The sequence below is a fragment of the Orcinus orca genome, chromosome 4 (genome assembly GCF_937001465.1).
Source record: "Orcinus orca chromosome 4, mOrcOrc1.1, whole genome shotgun sequence".
Taxonomy (NCBI): domain Eukaryota; kingdom Metazoa; phylum Chordata; class Mammalia; order Artiodactyla; family Delphinidae; genus Orcinus; species Orcinus orca.
This window is the reverse complement of record NC_064562.1, coordinates 27,454,777-27,477,526: the sequence shown is the minus strand read 5'-3', so window position 1 is coordinate 27,477,526 and position 22,750 is coordinate 27,454,777. Positions and strand designations below refer to the sequence as shown.

At 37.2% G+C, this 22,750-nt stretch overlaps 1 protein-coding gene and 1 long non-coding RNA gene across 8 annotated transcripts in view; one reads left to right on the top strand and one right to left on the bottom strand.

Moving 5' to 3' along the window:
- Positions 1-22,750, top strand: part of SLC10A7 (solute carrier family 10 member 7) — a 251,725-nt gene that overhangs the window by 96,179 nt on the left and 132,796 nt on the right. Inside the window, exon 6 of one of the 7 annotated variants that reach the window (XM_033402806.2) lies at positions 9,509-17,207. The exons of the other annotated variants lie outside the window; for them this stretch is intronic. Coding sequence (XP_033258697.1) covers positions 9,509-9,523 — 15 coding nt within the window. The 3' untranslated portion in view covers positions 9,524-17,207. Of the gene's footprint in view, positions 1-9,508; positions 17,208-22,750 lie in introns of those variants that run through there. 7 annotated transcript variants of the gene reach the window in all.
- Positions 1-22,750, bottom strand: part of LOC125964180 (uncharacterized) — a 672,498-nt gene that overhangs the window by 541,164 nt on the left and 108,584 nt on the right. The window lies entirely within an intron of this gene.

Here is a 22,750-nt window from a genome sequence, read left to right as displayed (position 1 = left end):
AGTGGCTGGAACCCAGGTGATAGCTACTGAACCAAGCTTATTACAGCTTTGGGCATTCTCACAGGCTGTTCCCTGGATTGCTTATATGTATATAGTATCTTATGAATGTCAGAGCTCTTGTACGTATATTTTCTCAGGCAAGCACCATGCCTCTCCTGTGAGGCAAGCACAGTATTGTGAGACTGGAGTTTTGAATGAGACTAATTCTGGAGCAACTTCCTGGGTGTGTATTTCCCTATGTGCGTTCAATCCCTGAGAATCGCAAATGTGCCTACCTTGTATAGTGTTGTGCAGATTAAATGAAACATTCTTTGTTAAATGTTTAGTAGAGTGGCACACTAGTAAGTAATAAATACTAGTTGTCATTATGTTTGTCATTTAATAGATAATGAAATTGAGTCAGAAAAGTCCATTAGTTTGTCCAGTTACCTAGCTAGTAATGAGAAGAAACACAGCTAGAATCCAGTTCTTATTATTTCTCATACAGTCTGCTTTCCATTATATTTTGTAGCTGAAGGAGTTCTATTTTAAACCAGAGCATAGTTTAAGTTATAGAAGGTAGTAAAAGTTTCTTTTAAAATACTCTATAATTTGAACTTTGCAGTATTCCATCCTGACCAACATTCCTTCCTTCTGATGGCATTTCCCCATGTATCTAATTTTTCATAAAGTTTAGCTTTGTTTCCTTAAAGTAGTCCAAGAGTTTGAACCTCCTTTGAATTATCAAATAATTCCTTCTCTGGAAATTGCTTAATTTCTGTTGTTTTCTCGACTGTTCACTGTTTACTGTTTACACTCGGAATTAAAGTTCTGATTCTGTGAGTGTTAAATTAAGACTTTAAGGAGATATATGCTCCCCCCCCCCACAGAGAAGTTCAAATGGTCCTTCAGAATCCCTTTCAATTCAATCTGGTAGAAAAATTTTTAATTCATTTGTTTAAGAAAATTGTACTTAATATGTACTGTATGCCTAGGACTAAGCTAGACATTAGCAATAGAGTGGTCAATAAGCCAGCCATGGTCCTTGTCCAGATGGAGTCTACACTCAAATAGGGAAGTGAACAAGAGATGAAATAATTACATTATAATTTTAATTATGAAGGAAATAAGCAGAGCGATGATAAAGCAGAAATTGTTCCATTTTAGTCCAGTTCTTTCTTCAACTACTCCCCATTTTTCCTCTTCTCCTAAGATAATTTTTTTTATCAGAGAAACTCGTTCTTTTAAGTTTTTTGCTCAAGTCATCCATATGAAGTTGTTTAATACAGGACAAATAATGTGAGTCATTGTTAATAGATAGACAGTCAAAATTTGGCTGACATTTATGTTGACATACACAAAACTTTAACCTAGGTCACATTAGGGGCACTAAGCTAGAAGAGTATCATTTTAATAGCAGCACAATAATAACTAGTTTAGAAGAGATGTTTGTGTACTTTACAAATGATATCAGTCCTTGCATTTAATTTTTTACTTTCCTTTGTTCCTAAAACAGATACTCATTGCAGAAAAGTGTTGATGCTCTTATTTTTGCCATACAAAATTTATGTTTAAAGATGTATATGATAAAGAATGATGATTAGTAACTTGTTTTAAAATTACCTTTGGATAAGGTAAAGGAAAATGCCTTCCAGAAGATCATGTGAGTTCCTCCCTATCTCTTTTAGGCCAAGTAATTATATTCCATCATGCAATTTTTTTTTTTTTTTGGTTAGAGGGACAGAGTAAAGATAAAAGACAGCCATAGAAATAACAGCCTACTTCACAGCTGACTGAAGCAGGTGTTAGAAATGCAGATGAAGCATGTTGACTAAAGACTATACAAATTTGAAGTGAAAATGCCACTGGTCTGCATTGCAGCGTTCTGCACATACGAATTTTCAGGCAGTTCAATTATTCATTGTATTGTGTGAACTAGTTCAGGAGTTAGGGAAAAGGTGCCTTTTACATTTAAACTGTTTCTTCCCCTTCTTCCTTTTATCTGTACTTGACAAGCAAAATGAACTTCATTTTGTAAGTTTTGTTCCAGCAAGTGACTTACATCTCTATGTGTAAAAAAAAAAATACACCCAGGAACAGATAACTCACAGGTTTAAGGGACGATATAAAACAATAGAAACTGGAAATTGTTTTTCTTTCTCATTTTTGTTATAATGAAAGCCACTAAAGACAAATAAATGCGAAGGTAGCTTTCTAATTGTCATTACCATCAACCTCACCATGAAATATTTCTCAAGTCCCTGTGTGTGCATTATTCCGTGCTGGGTAAGAAGATTCAAAAAAAAAATAAGCCATTTGTTCTATAATCTTATAATTAAGACTCCTGTTTTTTTTAAAAGGTAGAACTGAGATATTTTTAAACATTTAATATGTAATTTTAAAGCAGACTTACATTTTAAGGGAAATATCACAATTCCTGGAATTATTTCTACTCTCATTTTGGCTCATTTTGCGTTTTGGTCTCAAAGGCTGGTTAACCTTGCTACAGGTTACCACACTGGTACCTAGAGACTGATACTAGTGTCAAAACACCTGCTTTTGGTGAACTTAGAGCACTTCAGGACACCCAAAGAGGTTTTGTTATGTCAAGGAGAAAAACATAAACACCTCATTTTAAAGGTGAAGAAGCTAGGAACAAGATATGCTTTTGTTTCTTTCCTTCTGTCTCTCTCCTTTCCTCCCTCCCTCCCTCCCTCCCTTCCTTCCTTTCTTCCTCGGTTGAGACTCAAAGTTTTGGAACTGCTAAAATTTTGACTCTGTGTAAATTATCTTTCTTTTGGCTCTGAAGACAAAAAGCTTCAGCATCTATGCTTTGTGGCCTCGTGGTAGCAAGACGGCTGCTGCAGCTTCAGGCATTGTGTGTCGTTCAAGGTAGGATGGAAGGGGAAAGGCATTGCTGGGAAACTTTCTTCTCATCTCTGTCCTTCTAATAAGTAAGAACAAACATTCCCAAGAGGCTCTCAGCAGACTTGCTCTAATCTTTCATTGGTCAGAGCTCAATCACAGGGTTACTGCTAGCTCTAAGGAAAGAAGACAGGTAGGGTATCAAAGGGAGCAGAGTTTGGCTTAGAACTATGCTTCTTGACCCCTTCCTTTCATGACACATCCTAGGGGTAAAAAGAGTGTTCCTGCGGCTCTAGGTCCTGCACTTTTGCCCTGAGGGTTAAAGGGAGTCAAAACTTGGCTATCTGTGGTGCATTTAAGACTCATATTGGTTGGAAATGACTAGTTTAGACTAGTAATGAGTCACATCCTAGATTAGACTTATTGTTGCTCTAAAGAAAACAGGGTTCTATTAGCATGTAAGGTGAAGTGGCTTTTAGGTAACTAATCAATAGAGCCTGGCACAGTAGATGTTTCCTTAAATAAGTTACATTTGATCTTGGAATATATTGTGTTTGGATTTGAATAAATGTGTATCTGTTACTCTCGGGAGTTACTTTTTTTCCCCCTTTAATAGTGAAACTATTATATACTGTGAAGGAGGCTTGTAGCTGTAAAGTTGACTTCTTTTTTTCAGGTATACTTTCAGCGTCACTTGCGATAATATGACTTCTGCATACGTTGAGTTATGCTGGCAGTTGTAAAGAGAAAGTGAGGGGTGGGAAAGGGCCTATCACCAAAGTGAACCAGGTTTATACATGAGAGACCGGAAGTGCATCGTAAGGAAAGATCCTAGGAACCAGGCACTGAGCAGATCGGTGGTAGCTGGCTGCTTACATGTCAAACTGCAACGGCTGCTCTGGCAGATCCTTAGGTCTCCAGTGTAGTCAGTTTAGATGCTCCTTGGAAGTCGGCTGTAGCTGAGAGTGGAGATCAGGTAGAAGCTGCATCGGAAGTGAGTTTCAGGGGTTGATAAGGCTTTACTCTGCAAAGCACTGATGAAGAGCTTATGGATGAGGTGAAACTTATGGTGAAGCGTTAATTCTTCTATGCTCCAAAATAAATAGACGGAGTACCTAAGGTAGAGACAGATTAGTTTGTATATTAGGTATTTCGTGATAGTTTTAAAAACCAAATTTCCTCTAGAGCAAGAGTTTCTTAGCCTGAAGACTTGGAGTCCTAGTACGTTCTGAAAATTTATATTCAAAATTTATTCTGTAATTGTATATGGAGTTTTATAGAGAGCAAGGCCATAGCTTTCATCAGATTTTCAAAGATTAAAAACAGAGAATCTGTTGAATGCTTAAATAACCCAGACTTGAAGCAGTTTTCCAGGTCTCATTAGAGTTATTTTAAGAGAACTGCAACTTCTAATTGTTCTATGACCTGATAATCTGTTTAAACAGTAATTTCTCTTTGATGTATATGGTGCTTTACAGTATGTGCAGTAGATGGCATAAGTGGTTTTATGGAAAAGATATGTTTTTCTGTAAAATATTCATCAGTCCTGAGTCCATGAAATGCAGTTTTTCTCTTGAGGAAGATAAAATATATTGCATGAGGTGACCAAAATTAGGCAGTGTTTTTGTAAGTGATATTGCAAAGGAACGTAAAACTCTTTCTTTTACCTTCAAGATTATGTAGAGTTAAGGGTAAATTAGTTATAATAGTCAAATGCTTAATTATTTACTAGTGCTTCCGGAATTTGAATACCCAATGTATTTGGATATTTACCTACTTAGACTTTTAATCATAGCAAAATAGTGGTAGATGATGGATAGGTAGGTAGACAGATAGAAAGATAGATAGATATAAAAAAGAACTATTTTTCTCTATTATAAAACAATTCTCAGTTCTTCGTTGCCTTCAAAGTTACTCCCACCCTTTAGATGCGTGTGTGTTTAAATAATATCCCCCCTGTGGACGAAGCTGACAGCATTTTGCAAATTGATTTTCTATCTGTAATATTCTAACCATATCTCAAACGTCCTTAAAGCCCTTTTCATCATTTCTCTGACTCCATTATTTATGGCAGCATCTCAAAATTTAGTTTTCCCTGTAAATTTCATTATTGTGGTTACCAATTTATTATGAAATGATCAGAGGAGTAGGAGAGGGGGAAGAGGAATTGACATATGAGGACAAAGTGAAAGATTAGGACTCTTTGGCCTGGAAAGTAGAAATCTATCAAATCATGAATGGCATGGGTAGGGTGAACATGGACCAAGATGCTAGATCTGGAAACAGAAAGATGGAAGGACATTCTTGAAACTCTCTTGAAATATAAGAAGTGGAGCTACTTAACAGGGACAGAAAAGTAATTTTTAAAAGCTTTGGGTGAATTTATTTTCAAACCAAAGAGAAATTAAGATGTAGCAAATCTTCCTGTAAACTCTGAACATATCCTAAGTAATTGTAAATGTTATTATGCTAAACAAGTCCTCCTATTTTTTTTTTTATCATGTTCTCTGGGACATCCTTTAGAAACAGAATTTTGTGTTGATTAGGCAAGAGGAGGTCAAATCTGACCTAGAAGGAAGGATGTGGTCCTATGTCCTTTTCATATGTAATTGGCAAACGAGATTGGTGATAGCCCAAACCACTGCAACGTACATCAGTGAAGACTACATCTTCAGTTTATTCTGACAGTGATATGTCAACAAGTTCATTCTCTGTAAAGAAAGTGCTTTCAGTATCCGAAGTTCACCATAATAAAGGGGCAAAATATACACAAGGTTGTTTTTATCTTTAATATATAAACAATTCTCATAGATAAAGAAGAAACAAATACATATCCCAGGAGGAAAATGAGCAAAGATCTTTAACTGGCCATTCACAGAGGAACAACTATGGATGAGCAATAAACCTATGAAAAGATGAACAACCGCACTGCCAGTCAGATCAGTGCAAATAAAAAATATTTTCCATCTATAAAATTGGCAGAGTTGAACAACATTGACAGGACCTATTATTGGTAAGAAGGGAAAGACTTAGAAATACACACTGGTGGTAGGTGTGTACGTATATACTATCTTTCTAGATGGTAGTTTCACAGTGTGAAGCAAAATCGAAAACACTTAAAATAATAACAGCAATAATAATAGCATCTATCAAAGCTACCCTGAACTTGGAGCTGTGCTAAACATTTAGCATGTATTATATTTTTTCTCACAATAATTATTATTACTCCTATATTATAAATGAGGAAACCAGAACTTAAAGAGTTTGAGTTCCCCCTTCCCCCAGAGTGATATAGCTATTAAGTGATGAAGACTAGATTTGAACTTATATCTTTCTAACTCCAGATTCCACAGCTACTATGTAGTTCAGCCTGCTCTTGGTGGGTCCGTTCCAGTGCTAGGAATTTATATCAAAGAGACAATCGTCAGGACTTCCCTGGCGGTCCAATGATTAAGACTTTGCCTTCCAGTTCAGGGGGTGTGGGTTCGATCCCCAGTTGGGGAGCTAAGATCCCACATGCCTCATGGCCAAAAAACCAAAACATAAAACAGAAGTGATATTGTAACAAATTCAATAAAGACTTAAAAAAAAATGGTCCACATCAAAAAGAAATCTTAAAAAAAAAAAGAGACAATCATCAATGCCCAAGTTGTATGTACAGGAATGTTACATACCTTCATATTTAGGTGAGAAGTATACATGCACCTACATGAAATGTAGCTTGGGCATATTCAAGGCAGTTAATGGGAACTGAGACCACTGAAGAAACTTGGGAACCTAAAAGGTGCCCCCTCAGTCAGAGGGTTACTGGAAAAAAACCTACTCATTGGCCAAGATAAGTGATAGTGTTGTCCTAGGCTGGGAGTTTGAATGGAAGAAAAGGAATCTCCTGTGAACAATGGAAACTCAAAGCCTGTTCTACAGGCGGTTGCGGAGTATGAATTTATACTATTTTATGGGTCCAGAAACTCCAAGCCTAGAAATTAATCTAAAAACTAATTTCAGACAGGAGTTCCAAAAAGAGAGAATTTTTTAGAATTAGAAGATATGAATCCCTAGGTTGAAGAAGTTCACCAAGTCCCAACTAGAATGAGTATAAATGAGTCAGAATAAAAGTTCAATACAACACAGACTACTATGACTGCAGCTACTACTAATAGTACTAGCAAACACTTATATAGTGGTTACTTTGTGCTGGGTAATCATCTAAGTGCTTTATATACATATTAACTCACTTATTTATGGATAGTAACTTACAATTTTTCCTATTTTATTGAAGAGGAAAATAAGGCACAAAGAAGTTACTGAATTTTCTTAAAGCCATTCAGCTACTTTGTGGCCAAACGGGATTTGAACCCGTATAATCTGGCTCCCAAGTTTGTGCTCTTAACCACCGCACACAGTGCTCAAGGAGAAAATCTTCAAAACAACCGAAGAGAAAAGACAACTTTCTAAAGCAATAACAACTAGTCTGACAGCTGACTTCTCTAAAGCAGTAAGAGAGGACAAAATAAAATGGAATATCTTCAGGTGCTGTGGGAAAATGGCCACCTCCCTGCCCCCGAAGATTATTGACAGTCATTCAAGAGTGAGGCTGAGTTCTTCTTCCTGTCCTCCTCCTATTTCTCTTCCTTTCCTCATCATTTCTTTAAAAAATAATTTGGGTTCCCTTCCCTCCTCTTGAGGCAGCTGGGGTTGGGGTGCCTTCAGGTCCAGGGCTGAGGAGGCAGCCAGGACCAAGAGGGCTGGTCAGTGCTCAAGCTGAGGAGGCGACTGGGGCTGGGTTTTGGGTGGAGGTAAGACTGAAGAGGCCGCCGGGGCTGAGAGGGCCAGGATAGCCATTGTATGTAGGAGGTATGGGGATATGACTAAATTGAGGGTAATTAGTGCTAAAAATGTGTGATCTCACTTTTATGTGGAATTTAAAAAATAAAACAAACTAGTGAATATAACAAAGAACAAGCAGACTCACAGACCTAGAGAAGAAACTAGTGGTTCCATTGGGGAGAGGGGATGGGGGAGGAGCAAGGTAGGGGTATAGGATTAAGAGGTACAAACTACTATGTATAAAATAAGCTACAAGGATGTACAACACAGGGAATATAGCCAGTATTTTGTAGTAACTATTAATAGATTATAACCTTTAAAAATTGTGAATCACTATACGGTACACCTGTAACTTATGTAATATTGTACCTCAACTATATTTCAATTAAAAAAACTTAAAAAAAATGATGAGGCCATGTCAGAAGTTATACAGGAGCCAACTTGAAAGGACATGCACTGGTCAAATTTGGAATTATTTGAGCATCAAAATAAATAATGATTGTAAAAGATTATACTCCACTGAATAAAATAGGAACCCAGGAGTCCATACTAATATCAATAAATAACTGAATAAACAAATCAATGGGGAGAATTCCAGGCTATAAACATAGAAAGAATGATGGAGTTAGGAAATCGCCATTTGGCACTGCTGTAGAAGTAATACGCATAATTGATTCAGGCATGAATCATCCATGGAGGTTAAAACTAGCTCTGGAAAGTTAATGAAGGAACAGGGTGGTAGTATTCTCAAAGTATTTTAATTAAAAAGGGGGAAACAGTAACTTCACTGAGGAGAAACCTAGAAGATAACCACCTCTAAACCAAATGAGCAAAGTGAACATCCCCGGTAGTGGGGCAAATGGACATCATTGCCGCCGAATGTGGTACATTAAGAAGAGCATAGCGTCACTTCTGAGGCATTCCTGTCAAAATGCATCACCTGAATTTAATCATGCGAACGACACAGAGAAACCCAAATAGGGGGACACTGCGAAATAACTGGCCTGTACTCTTCAAAAATACCGAGGTTATAAAAAGCATGGAAAGATTAAGGAATTGTTCTAGATAAAGAGACATGACAACTAAGTGCAAAATATGACTCTAGATTGGGACAGTTGGGTGAAGTTTGATGGGACTGGATTGACGGTAGATGGTGGTATCATTATCAAGATAATTTCCTGATTTAGCAGGTTTTACTGTGGTTGTATATGGGAGTGTCCTTGTCTTTTAGGAAATACGCTCTGAAGTGTTAATGGTGTATCACATCTGCAACTTACACTCAGTTGGTTCTGAAGATAATGATTGTGTGTGTGTGTGTGTGTGCTTGAGTGTGTATGCCTGTTCATACCTCTTTTGTGGTGGTTGTGTAGATGTAAATTTTTATTTCATTCTAAACAGGTCTGCATACTATGTCACCCTTTAACCTGGTTTCTAAAAATGTTTCATAAAGTTTCTATTAATCTAGTTTTGAGCTTAGTTGACCTTTGCAATCTCAACAAAAAATACTGATTCAGAGTACCCCAAATCACAAATTTATTACATTTATACATTTTTTACTTATTATTTTCACATAGTTTCTTTCTATTTATTTGCTTTGTATTTTTTGTTTCTAATTTTTTATTGAGATATAGTTGATGTACGATAGTATATAAGTTCATAATTTCTCATTAGTTTAATATATTTTAAACATATGCAATCCACTCCTTGGTGTTTTATAATGAGAAAATAATGGTATTTAGAGTCAGACAGACTTGGTTTTACACCCCATTTCTGCTTCTATCTGGCTGTTTGAATGTGGGCAAAATTCTCATGGGTTTTTTTTTTTTTTGGTTCACAGTTTCCTCATCCATAGGCAACTCAGGATTGTTGTCAGGAACAAATGTGGAAACATGAAAAGCCTAAGCAGAGTTGCTGGCATGTAAGAGACATGCAGTAAGCATTGCCTTTCCTCACTTCATTCTTCCTCCTCTCACCAAAATCATCCACACAAGCCTCCCGGGCATAGGGAAGTGCAAAGCTTATTAATAAGGGACCATAGGAAAGGGCTCTGTCCCTGCCCTTTTGTTCATATTTGGCTTCTCTCCTTGTAGCTGATTCTTGCCTTATTTCTGTAATTAAGTCATCCATCATCATCCAGAAGATGAACCAAGCCAGATGGTGATCACAGTTTGCGGGGGAGGATGGGAGTAGAGCACAGAGAGGACGAGAGGATTGCTGGAGTGGGTTACTGGAGACCAGCAGCCAGTGTCAGTGAGGAGGATTGGATAGAGCAGAGCAGGTCTTTCCAACCTGGATACTATTATCTCTGCTGTTACGGCAGCTAACGATCTCTAAGAAAAATACTGATAGATCATGGCCAAATGACTATCTGATTCTCCTCTCTGACTCCTTACTCAGCAAGCAAATTTTAGCTGTTCTGAGTCTTGAAGCCATTCAGTGTTTGCAGTTTCTTCCCTTTCATTGATGGTTTCCATTTTTCCTTTGTTCTTTTTGGGGTGTTTTCCTTATTGCTAGCCTTCTTTACACTTTTATATGTAAATATATATTCCCTAAATGTCCACATACATTTTATGCCATCTTTATTACATGTTAGTTCATTTCTATTTCCTTCGTATTCTTCCTCTTCTTTTAATATCTGTGGGGTCGGGAGGTGCGGTAACTGGGCGAAGGTGCTCAAAAGGCACAAACATTCAGTTGAAAAATCTAAAGAAAAAATATGTATCTGCAAGGTCAGATATATATAATAAATGTTGTATGTGCGGCGAATAGGAGCTCTTGTTGACAGCCTGTCCGTTCATCTGTCATCAGATGTGAAGTACAGTGAGTCCAGTGGGACCTGAAGCCTAGCCTTCTTTTTTTGGAACCAAATTCTAGGGTTAGGGTTCTGCTGCCTGGCAAGAGCTCAAGTGCTGAAATTCCAAGACCATATCCTTCTTTTTTTAATTAAAAAGATTTTTAAATTGAAGCAGAGTTGATTTACAATGTCTTGTTGGTTTCAGGTGTACAGCAAGGTGATCCAGTTATATGCATATGTGTATATCATCGTAGTTTTGATTTCAAGCCCATGTCCTTAGTTCTATTCTGACTCCTACCACATTGCACATCTTGCATCTAGATGTTTCACAAGTATTTATTGTATCCGTGACTCAGTAAATAACTCAAGATCCTGCTTTCCATCCCATATATTTATACTGAGCCTAGAAACCGGAATAGGATTGAGTGTGGGCCTCTACTGGACCGTGCTCTTATAACACCTTCCATGTTCCCTCCAGCCACTGCCCCATTTCACTGCTCAACTTCCAAGCAAGCAAAATTTGAAATAGCTGTCCCAATCTTTACTTCTTACAGCACTGCCTCTCCTCAGTTGACTCTAATCAAGCCTCCCTAGCACTCTACTTAGAACTTGACTCTGCTCTTGTCAAGGTCACCAGTGACCTCCATCTTGCCAAAGCCACTGGTGGCTTCTCTGTCCTTGTTTTACCCAAACACTTGGCACTACTAGACACAGTCAGTCATTTTCTCCTTGAAACATGTTTTCCTCCTTCTTCATTTCCATGCTACCTCCTTCTCCTGAGGTTCCTACTGCACCTTTTCAGTATCCTATGTGGGTTCTCTGCTGTGCTTAACTTCTGTAAATGTTAGGTTGTGTCAGGATTTGGTGGTAAGTCCTGGTCTTTTCTTAGTCTACAGTAACTCCCTAGGAAAGATCATCCAATCTCATGGATTTATGGAACATCAAAATGCATCTGCTACCAAATTGATGTCTTCAGCTCCAGCTTCTCCCCCAAATGCCAGACTCATACATCAAGATGCCTATTTGATGTCTCATTTTGGATATCTAATAAGCATCTCAAGCTTACCATATGCAAAATAGAATTCTTGATCACACCTCCCCCATCCTTAAACTGCTTCTGCCTTAATCTATCTCATTTCAGTTAATGGCTCTACCCATTACTTGGATTTAAGAGTTTTCCTAGATTTCTCTCTTTTCAGCATTTCCCCCTCCCCGTATCTAAGTCATCAGCAAATCCTATTGGGTCTACCTTCAAAATACATTTTGAGTTCATCATCTTCTCTTCATCTTCACTGTCACTACCCAAATGCAAGATGCCATCAACTCTTGCCTGTTATGCTACAATTATGCCCTAATTTGTCCCCCTGCTTCTATTCTGATCCCCCTAAAATTCTGATTTCACATATCAGCTAAAGTAACCTTTTCAGAATGTAAAACTCTTGTTGTGTCACCATACTCTCTCCCAGCTCTTCCCTGGTTTTAAGACATCTGTGGTGTCTTCTGTTGCCCTGAGGATAAAATCTAGACTCCTTATCCCAACCAATAAGGTCCTGTTACCTAGCCCTGCCTTCCTCCTTGGCCCTACCTTATACCCCCCATACTCAGCACACTTCAGCAGCACAAAGTTTCTCTCCCCAAACACACCAAGCCCGTTTCTTCCTTAGGGCCTTTGTAGTAGCCACCCCCTCTGTCTGGAACATTCTTTCCTCCAGTCTTCACTGGATTGGCTCATTCTCGTCATGCAGGTGTCAACTCAAACGGCACCTCCTCACTGACCTTCCCTGAGTGCTTCCCCAGCACTTTCTATCACATCAACCTGTTTTATTTTCTTCAAAGCCGTTATTAGTATCCAAGTTATCTTGTTCATTTATCTGCTGTATGTCAATCCCCACTAGAGTGTAAACTCTGAGAGAGGAGGGTCCTTGTCTGCCCTTTTCATCCCAATACTCCTGCTGTTTATATAGTGCCTGGCACCTATACTGTGCTAAATAGCTATAGAATAAATTAACAATTTTCCAGAACTCAGAGTAGAACAAAAAGTCTGGGAATTTTCAAGTCTTACCCGTTAGCAGTCTGTCTGTGTTACGTATTCACAGGTAAGCTTTCACTTTTCCCACCTTGCTATTTTTTCTCTCCCTTCTTTTCTCTTCTTCAGGGTGGACTTGTCTTTGTTTCCATCTCTAAACAGCCTTTCCAAGGCCACATTTCATTCTTCTGGTCTTTTGACATCACTCAGAGATTCGTTTGTGAAGGAAAGTTAAGTCCAGCATGCAGTGGTCCATAAAGCTGTTTCTTATTACATCAAATTAAAGAACTTCCTGATCACTGGTCCAAGGCTTGTCTACTTTTCTTAAAACAAATGTTCCACTGTTGTTACAGTATAATCGCGTATAGATTCCCCTTTGGAGTTTCTGATTTTCTTGATCTTCATCTGTCTTCTTTGACTTCTTTTGTGATGAAGAATCTTTTTGATACTCCTTCTCTTACTATACTGAAACTAGAAAGATAACCAAATATTTAAGCTGTAGTGGATGTCACACATTCATTGTGTGTGTGTATAAGTGTATGTAACTATTACCAGTTTTTACATAGCTTATTCTACCTTGATATTTCATTGCTGAAATAAATATGAAATTGTAGGACGCTGACTTATGTAAAGAGATTTATCTATTTTTTTTTTTCAGTACAGAATCTTCTTCCTTTTTTGATTGAGAGGGTCCAGTAGAAGAGTTCTACTCTTTCTCAGGCATTTGTACATGTCCACACATTTCCACATATTTTCAGAAATCTCGAGGTGTTCTGATTACATGATGTTGCAGACAATGCCAATGCTCTATTGTTAACACTTTGAACACTTGTGCATTACATACATCTGCACTGCCTGAAGAGCTCACTGTGCTTTACAGCTCTACCTCTTAAACTCTGGTCCCCAGAGCCTCTGCCCAAAATAACAACTTCTTTTGCTACTGCTTTATCCAGTTTTTTTCTTTCAGCTTTAGTTTCTACTCTGGTTTGTACTGTTAAATCATACTCCCGAGAATTCTTAAAGGTGTTTCTTCTGCTGTCCTATCTTGATGCTACCCCAGATCTACTCACTGTACAGTGATTACATCCTTGGGTATCCTGCTGCCATCTTTTATTTGTTCTTGAACAACCCACAGACTTACGTCTCAACACCACGTCAGCATAAGAGGATGGGCCAAACTGAAGGACTTCTGTTTTACAGTCTCACTTTGAGACTCGATGTTCAGGAGTGATGTTAGCGAAAAGCCCCATTAAGCAGGGTGTGAAGGAAAGCTCAAGCTGACCCACTGCTAAAAATCCCAGCGTGCTGTGCACGTTCTTCCTGACGTAGACTAAAACATAGTCATGGGGGAGGGAGGGAGATGCAAGAGGGAGGAGATATGGGAACATATGTATATGTATAACTGATTCACTTTGTTATAAAGCAGAAACTAACACACCATTGTAAAGCAGTTATACTCCAATAAAGATGTTAAAAAAAAAAACAAACATAGTCATGGGGTTTGTTTGGGTTTTTTTCAAGCTAAAGGTCCCACAGCAAAAGCAGAAAAGTTACCTGTGATCAATTGTGTATATTTGGGGGGTTGTGTTTTGAAAGCAGCTCTGTCTTATCCTGAAAATTCCTGGATGACTTTATTGTTGCTGGAACTTAGTTGTTAAGTTGGAAGAAATTCCCAGATGTCTGAAAACTTTTCTGACATGATTTTAGTTGACAGATAGTGTACAGGTGGCCTGCTTTTTAAATGAGCATTATTTAATCCACATTAAACCATCTTTTGGTTCTTACAACTGTCTTAACTTTATTAAAGTCAAAAATAATGTTTAGAGAGGGTAAAATCGTATATATGATTCATAAATACTTAAAAAAACAACAAATAGCGCTCCTAGTTGAACGTAAATCTCACTTAGAACTGTAGTTTATCTTTGAAAGAAAAACTTCTGGGACTGAGGGTAAAGCAGTTTTAGAAAAGAAATCAAATATTATGGAATTTGAAAATCTAATTTGGCATATATTAGATTAATGCCCTGTAAAACCCTAAAGTCTGAATTGAGTTTACAGAGGGTTTGACTTAATTCTGTTATTTCTTTTGCTCTTTTTTCCTTTGTTATGTATGTATAAATCTTGGTGACTTTTCCTTTTATGGCTTTAAACATTTAGTACTGAATTCTAAAGCGGCAGGTTCCTCCCTGCTTTTTATTCTCGTGAACTTTTGAGGAGGTAGTGGACAGGAATTTGTGTGTGTGTGTGAAATTACTTTTTCTATGAATATATGCATAATCCCACAATTTCACCAATGTACACATTTTTTGCTTGCCAATAAGAAGGGATTAAAAAATTTGGTATGTAAAAAGCAAGGTTGATAAAGACCTTTTCATACATTTGTGTCCTAATATGTTTTTATTTTTTAAAAATATGCTGCAGCTGATTGAACTAAATTTGATTTTGACTTGTGCCACACAACTATAATTCCTTCAAAAGCATGTCAATATATGCAGTATATTTAAGGTACTGTCAGCAACAATTCCTTCTTTATTTAGAGTAATGTAATCTGAAACTATCAACCTTTTCTACTTTCATGAGCTTTTGACTTTCACACCACAATGCATGAAATAATGCATTTTATTTAAAGCTTTCACTAAAATGTCTGTCACTGGAGGGAAATTTTTTATTTAAATATGCCCCCTCCATTGAAATAGGCTTTTCTACCATTGTCTGGGTGTCTTCCAATATTCTAAGGCCTTTGGATTACTTTGGATTAATTAGTCATCTCTTTATTTATAATAAAACAACATAATGATCCCCTATTGTGGCCAAAGAATTGGACTAAGCAGGGTGATTAAACTGGAGAATAGAATATCAAATGATACCAGAGTCTAGTTACCTTATCAATTTTCTTCAGATAGAAATGATTAAGCAACCTGTTGGATAGTAGATCCAGACTAGAGAGAAGAAAGTATAATTAATATTGGAAGGATGTAAAGGGGGGAAAAAAACCCTGTAAATTGACCTATAATGAGAATAATCCGTGATGCACAGCAAAGAGAATGATCAGTGTCTGGAATTCAGTGCCAGCTTGGCTTACATTTATGAGAATATCTTATTCATTTTTATGAATATTAAGCTCTATAAAGTCCAAATTGAGCAAAGGAAAACAAATGACATATATGGTCATATACAGGTACAGGGTGGGGGGAGCCCAGGGGATAGAAAATACATTGAAATATTGAATAATCAAAGTAGAAACACTAGTCTAGCAAGATAGTCGTGCCATCCATACATACATTGTTTTGGTTTTTTACTTATGTTATAACATTTTATCAAGTTATAACCTCATCTCTGATGTTATTATATGTTGGAGCAAATATATATTAGCACCTGTCTCTACTGCACGCACAGACAGCCATGTTCATTTACTTGTGAAGTGAATTGTTCTATCGATTATGTGCATCCATTATGACAAGTGCTTAGGGGAAGCAGGGCAGATTTTATTCAGGTGAAAAACCTATCCCGAAAGAGCTTCTACTTTAAAAGGGGAGACATGTACACATAAGTATATGAAAAGCAAGATAGTAGAAACTGTGTGCTTTAACAGGGAAGCATATAACTGAGGGACAGGTACCATGGTAACAAGGAGTAAGAGCTCAGAGATTTAGGAGGGAAGATAGAAATATTCAGGGAAGGCTCCATGGAAGAAGTAGAGCTGTTGATCAGAGAACAGTACTAAGCAATTCTGATAGCTGAAAAGAGTTCATGTATGTCTATTAAGGCATGTGTTTTGAAAATTACAGATAATTCATTTTATACTCATAAGAATGAGAATATGAAGGAATGTGATCCCACACATACATGAATGGAAAAAGGATTTAGAAGGGAGATGTCTTTGCATCTTTCCCAGGTCCTCCATATTTTCATTTGCTCATGTGGTTCATATTTAGTGTATGTGTACATGGTGGGCTCTGCAGGCTGTCTAAGTAGGTACATTGCTAAAGATATAGTGACAGACTTTTGTCTCAGTGTCCTCATATAAGTGCTGATCTAGTATAATTAGCCTTTATAATATGTGATTTAAGGTATAATATTTGTACTCTTTGAAAATTTTTTCATGGCAAGCTGCCTCATGCCTTTGGCCATGTCAGTAATCATTAACCACTTTGTTACAGAAAGGTAGAAAGGAAAATTATGAAGCAAGACCTATTTATTTTGCTTTTCAGTTGCAGCACTGGTAGATAAAAGATTTAATGAGGAGGGCGGAGTCAAGATGGCAGAGTAGGAGGACAAGGAATTTGCATCTCCGCACAACTAGTGCACCTACCAGGCACCGGTGGGGAACCACAGACACCTAAGGGATGGGAGGAGTTCCCAGCGACCAGTTGTGTCAATTATATTTTTACCTATCCTAATATATTCTTTATCTTTCTAATTTTATTTTCTTCTTTATTCTTTGATATTGTACTGCTCCCTTTTTTCTTTCTTTTTTTTGCCACACCACGCAGCTTGCAGATATTGGTTCCCAGGTTGGAGGTCAGGCCTGAGCTCCTGTGGTGGGAGCAATGAGCCTAAACTGCTGGACTAACAGAGAACCTCAGACCTCAGGGAATATTAATCAGAGTGGGGCCTCGCGGAGGTCCTCATCTCAGCACCCAGACCTGGCTCTATCCAACTGCCTGAAAACTCCAGTGCTGGACGCCTCAGGCCTAACAACATATAAGACAGGAATACAGCCCCACCCATCAAAAAGAAAAAATGAAATGACAAAAAAATATGTTACAGATGAAGGAGCACCTACAAGACCAAATAAATGAAGATGAAATAGGCAACCTGCCTGAAAAAGAATTCAGAGTAATGATAGTAAAGGTGATCCAAAATCTTGGAAACAGAATGGGGAAAATACAAGAAACATTTAACAAGGATCTAGAAGAACTAAAGAGTAACCAGACAGTGATGAACAACACAATAACTGAAATTGAAAATACTGTAGAAAGAATCAATAGCAGAATAACTGAGGCAGAAGAATGGATGAGTGCGCTGGAAGACAAAATGGTGGAAATAACTTCCAGGGAGCAGAATAAAGAAAAAAGAATGAAAAGAGTTGAGGACAGTCTCAGAGACCTCTGGGACAACATTAAACACACCAGCATTTGAATTATAGGGGTCCCAGAAGAAGAAGAGAAAAAGAAAGGGTATGAGAAAATATTTGAAGAGATTATAGATGAAAACTTCCCTAACATGGGAAAGGAAATAGTCAGTCAAGTCCAGGAAGTGCAAAGAGTCTCATACAGAATAAAACCAAAGAGAAACATGCCAAGACACATATTAATCAAACTATCAAAAATTAAAAACAAAGAAAAATTACTGAAAGCAGCAAGAGAAGAGCAACAAATAACATACAATGGAATCCCCGTAAGGTTAACAGCTGATCTTTCAGGAGAAACTCTGCAAGCCAGAGGGAGTAGCAGGACATATTTAAAGTGATGAAAGGGAAAAACCTACAACCAAGATTACTCTACCCAGAAAGGATCTCATTCAGATTCTATGGAGAAATTAAAACCTTTACAGGCAAGCAAAAGTTAAGAGAATTCAGCACCACCAAACCAGCTTTACAACAAATGCTAAAGGAACTTCTCTAGGCAGAAAACATAAGAGAAGGAAAAGACCTACAATAACAAACCCAAAATAATTAAGAAAATGGTAATAGGAACATACATACTGATAATTACCTTAAATGTAAATGGATTAAATACTCCCACCAAAAGACATAGACTGGCTGAATGGATACAAAAACAAGACCCGTATATATGCTGTCTACAAGAGACCCACTTCAGACCTAGGGACACATACAGATTGAAAGTGAGGAGATGGAAAAAGATATTCCATGAAAACGTAAATTAAAAGAAAGCTGGAGTAACATTTATCATATCACACAAAATAGACTTCAAAATAAAGACTATTACAAGAGATAAAGAAGGATACTACATAATGATCAAGGGATCAATCCAAGAAGAAGATATAACAATTTTAAATATTTACGCACCCAACACAGTAGCACATCAATACATAAGACAAATTCTAACAGCTATAAAAGGGGAAATCGACAGTAACACAGTCATAGTAGGGGACTTTAACCCCCCACTTTCACCAATGGACAGATGATCCAAAATGAAAATAAATACGGAAACACAAGCTTTAAATGACACATTAAGCAAGATGGAATTAATTGATATTTATAGTACATTCCATCCAAAAACAACAGAATACACTTTCTTCTCAAGCGCTCATGGAACATTCTCCAGGATAGGTCATATCTTGGATCACAAAACAAGCCTTGGTAAATTTAAGAAAATTGAAATCATATCAAGTATCTTTTCTGACCACAACACTATGAGACTAGATATCAATTACAGGAAAAAAAAACTGTAAAAAAATACAAACACATGCAGGCTAAACAGTATGCTACTAAATAACCAAGAGATCAATGAAGAAATCAAAGAGGAAATAAAAAAAAAACCTAGAAACAAATGACAAAGAAAACATGACGACCCAAAACCTATGGGATGCAGCAAAAGCAGTTTTAAGAGGGAAGTTTATAGCAATGCAATCCTACCTCAAGAAACAAGAAAAATCTCAAATAAACAACCTAACCTTACACCTAAAGCAATTAGAAAAAGAAGAAAAAAAAATCCCAAAGTTAGCAGAAGGAAAGAAATAATAAAGATCAGATCAGAAATAAATGAAAAAGAAATGAAAGTAACAGTAGCAAAGATCAATAAAACTAAAAGCTGTTTCTTTGAGAAGATAAACAAAATTAATAAGCCATTAGCCAGACTCATCAAGAAAAAAAGAGAGAAGACTCAAATCAATAGAATTAGGAATGAAAAAGGAGAATTAACAACTGACGCCACAGAAATACAAAGGATCATGAGACATCACCACAAGCAACTATATGCCAATAAAATGGACAACCTGGAAGAAATGCACAAATTCTTAGAAAAGCACAACCTTCCAAGACTGAACCAGGAAGAAATAGAAAATATAAACAGACCAATCACAAGCAGTGAAATTGTCACTGTGGATAAAAATCTTCCAACAAACAAAAGCCCAGGACCAGATGGCTTCACAGGTGAATTCTATAAAGCATTGAGAGAAGAGTTAACACCTATCCTTCTCAAACTCTTCCAAAATATAGCAGAGGCAGAAAAACTCCCAAACTCATTCCAGGAGGCCACCGTCACCCCGATAAACAAAACCAGACAAAGAGGTCACAGAAAAAGAAAACTATAGGCCAATCTCACTGATGAACATACATGCAAAAATCCTCAAAAAATACGAGCAAATAGAATCCAACAGCACATTAAAAGGATCATACACCATGATCAAGCAGGGTGTATCCCAGGAATGCAAGGATTCTTCAATATACACAAATCAATCAATGTGATACACCATATTAACAAATTGAAGGATAAAAACTATATGATCATCTCAATAGACGCAGAAAAAGCTTTTGACAAAATTCAACACCACTTATGATAAAAACTCTCCAGAAAGTAGGCATAGAGGGAACCTACCTCAACATAATAAAGTCCATATCTGACAAACCCACAGCTAACATCATTCTCAGTAGTGAAAAACTAAAACCATTTCCTCTAAGATCAGAAACAAGAAAAGATTGCCCACTCACACCACTATTATTCAACATAGTTTTGGAAGTTTTAGCCACAGCAATCAGAGAAGAAAAAGAAATAAAAGGAATCGAAATTGGAAAAGAAGAAGTAAAACTGTCACTGTTTGCAGATGACATGAAACTGTACATAGAGTATCCTAAAGATGCTACCAGAAAACTACTAGAGCTAATCAATGAATTTGGTAAAGTAGCAGGATACAAAATTAATGCACAGAAATCTCTTGCATTCCTATACACTAATGATGAAAAATCTGCAAGAGAAATTAGAGAAACACTTCCATTTACCATTGCAACAAAAAGAATAAAATACCTAGGAATAAACCTACCTAAGGAGACAAAAGACCTGTATGCAGAAAACTATTACACTGATGAAAGAAATTAAAGATGATACAAGCAGATGGAGAGATATACCATGTTCTTGGATTGGAAGAATCAACATTGTTAAAATGCCTATACTACCCAAAGGAATCTGCAGATTCAATGCAATCCCTCTCAAACTACCAATGGCATTTTTCACAGAACTAGAACAAAAAATCTCACAATTTGTATGGAAACACAAAAGACTCCGAATAGCCAAAGCAATCTTGAGAAAGAAAAACGGAGCTGGAGGAATCAGGCTCCCTGACTTCAGACTATACTACAAAGCTACAGCAATCAATACAGTATGGAACTGGCACAAAAACAGAAATATAGATCAGTGGAACAGGATAGAAACCCCAGAAATAAACCCACACACATGTGGTTACCTTATCTTTGATAAAGGAGGCAAGAGTATACAATAGAGAAAAGACACCCTCTTCAATAAGTGGTGCTGAGAAAACCAGACAACTACATGTAAAAGGATGAAATTAGAACAGTTCCTAACACTATACACAAAAATAAACTGAAAATGGATTAAAGACCTAAATGTAAGGCCTGACACTATAAAACTTTTAGAGGAAAACATAGGCAGAACACTCTACGACATAAATCACAGCAAGATCCTTTTTGACCCACCTCCTAGAGAAATGGAAATTAAAAACAAGGATAAACAAATAAGACCTAATGAAACTTAAAAGCTTTTGCACAGCAAAGGAAAACATAAACAAGAGCAAAAGACAACTCTCAGAATGGGAGAAAATATTTGCAAACGAAGCAACTGACAAAGGATTAATCTCCAAAATATATAAGCAGCTCATGCAGCTCAATATGTAAAAAACAAACAACCCAGTCCAAAACTGGGCAGAAGACCTAAATAGACATTTCTCCAAAGAAGATATACAGATTGCCAACAAACATATGAAAGGATGCTCAACACCAGTAATCATTAGAGAAATGCAAATGAAAACTACAGTGAGGTATCACCTCACACCAGTCAGAATGGCCATCATCAAGAAATCTATAAACAATAAATGCTGGAGAGGGTGTGGAGAAAAGGGAACCCTCTTGCACTGTTGGTGGGAATGTATATTGATATAGCCACTATGGAGAACAGTATGGAGCATCCTTAAAAATCTAAAAATAGAACTACCATATGACCCAGCAATCCCACTACTAGGCAGATACCCTGAGAAAACCATAATTCAAAAAGAATCATGTACCACAATGTTCATTGCAACACTATTTACAATAGCCAGGACATGGAAGCAACCTATGTGTCTATCGACAGATGAATGGATAAAGAAGCTGTGGCACATATGTATAATGGAATATTACTCAGCCATAAAAAGAAATGAAAGTGAGTTATTTGTAGTGAGGTGGATGGACCTAGAGTCTGACATACAGAGTGAAGTAAGTCAGAAGGAGAAAAACAAATACTGTATGCTAACACATATATATGGAATCTTAAAAAAAAAAAGAGTTTCTGATTAACCTAGGGGCAGGACAGGAATAAAGACACAGAGGTAGAGAATCAACTTGAGGACATGGAGTCAGGGAAGGGTAAACTGGGGTGAAGTGTAAGAGTAGCATTGACATATACACACTACCAGAGGTAAAATAGATAGCTAGAGGGAAGCAGCTGCATAGCACAGGGAGATCAGCTCGATGCTTTGTGTCCACCTAGAGGAATGGTATAGGGAGGGGATGTGGGGATATATATATGCATATAGCTGATTCACTTTGTCGTACAGCAGAGACTAACAACATTGTAAAGCAATTATACTCCAATACAGATGTTTTAAAAAAAAAAAAAAAAGCTTATTGGAAATCCACCCCGTCTTTTCTCTTGTGCTAGTAACCCTTCAGAGAATTTCCTTTTGGGGAGTATCTAACCTGATGCAAACATTCTAGAAACTGACTGGAAAACGAGCCTGAGGGTCATTATTCATTGTTCATAATGTAGAATTTCATTTAATCCCTTTGTTTTCAGTATGATGTGTCATTGCTCACTCTACATGGTACATGGAATTCCCTGCACTAGAACCTTTCTGGTTCAGTTCCATAGAAAATAAAAATCTTGTTTTCAGTCCCAGGGAGTATATGGGATGGGGGAGGGGATCTTGAATTCTAATTGCTTCTTATACAGGCTTTCAACCAATTCTCCTATTCTCCCTCTTCTTACGCTTACTTAGTCAAGTACGGAGGCTTTCCTGGGTTCTGT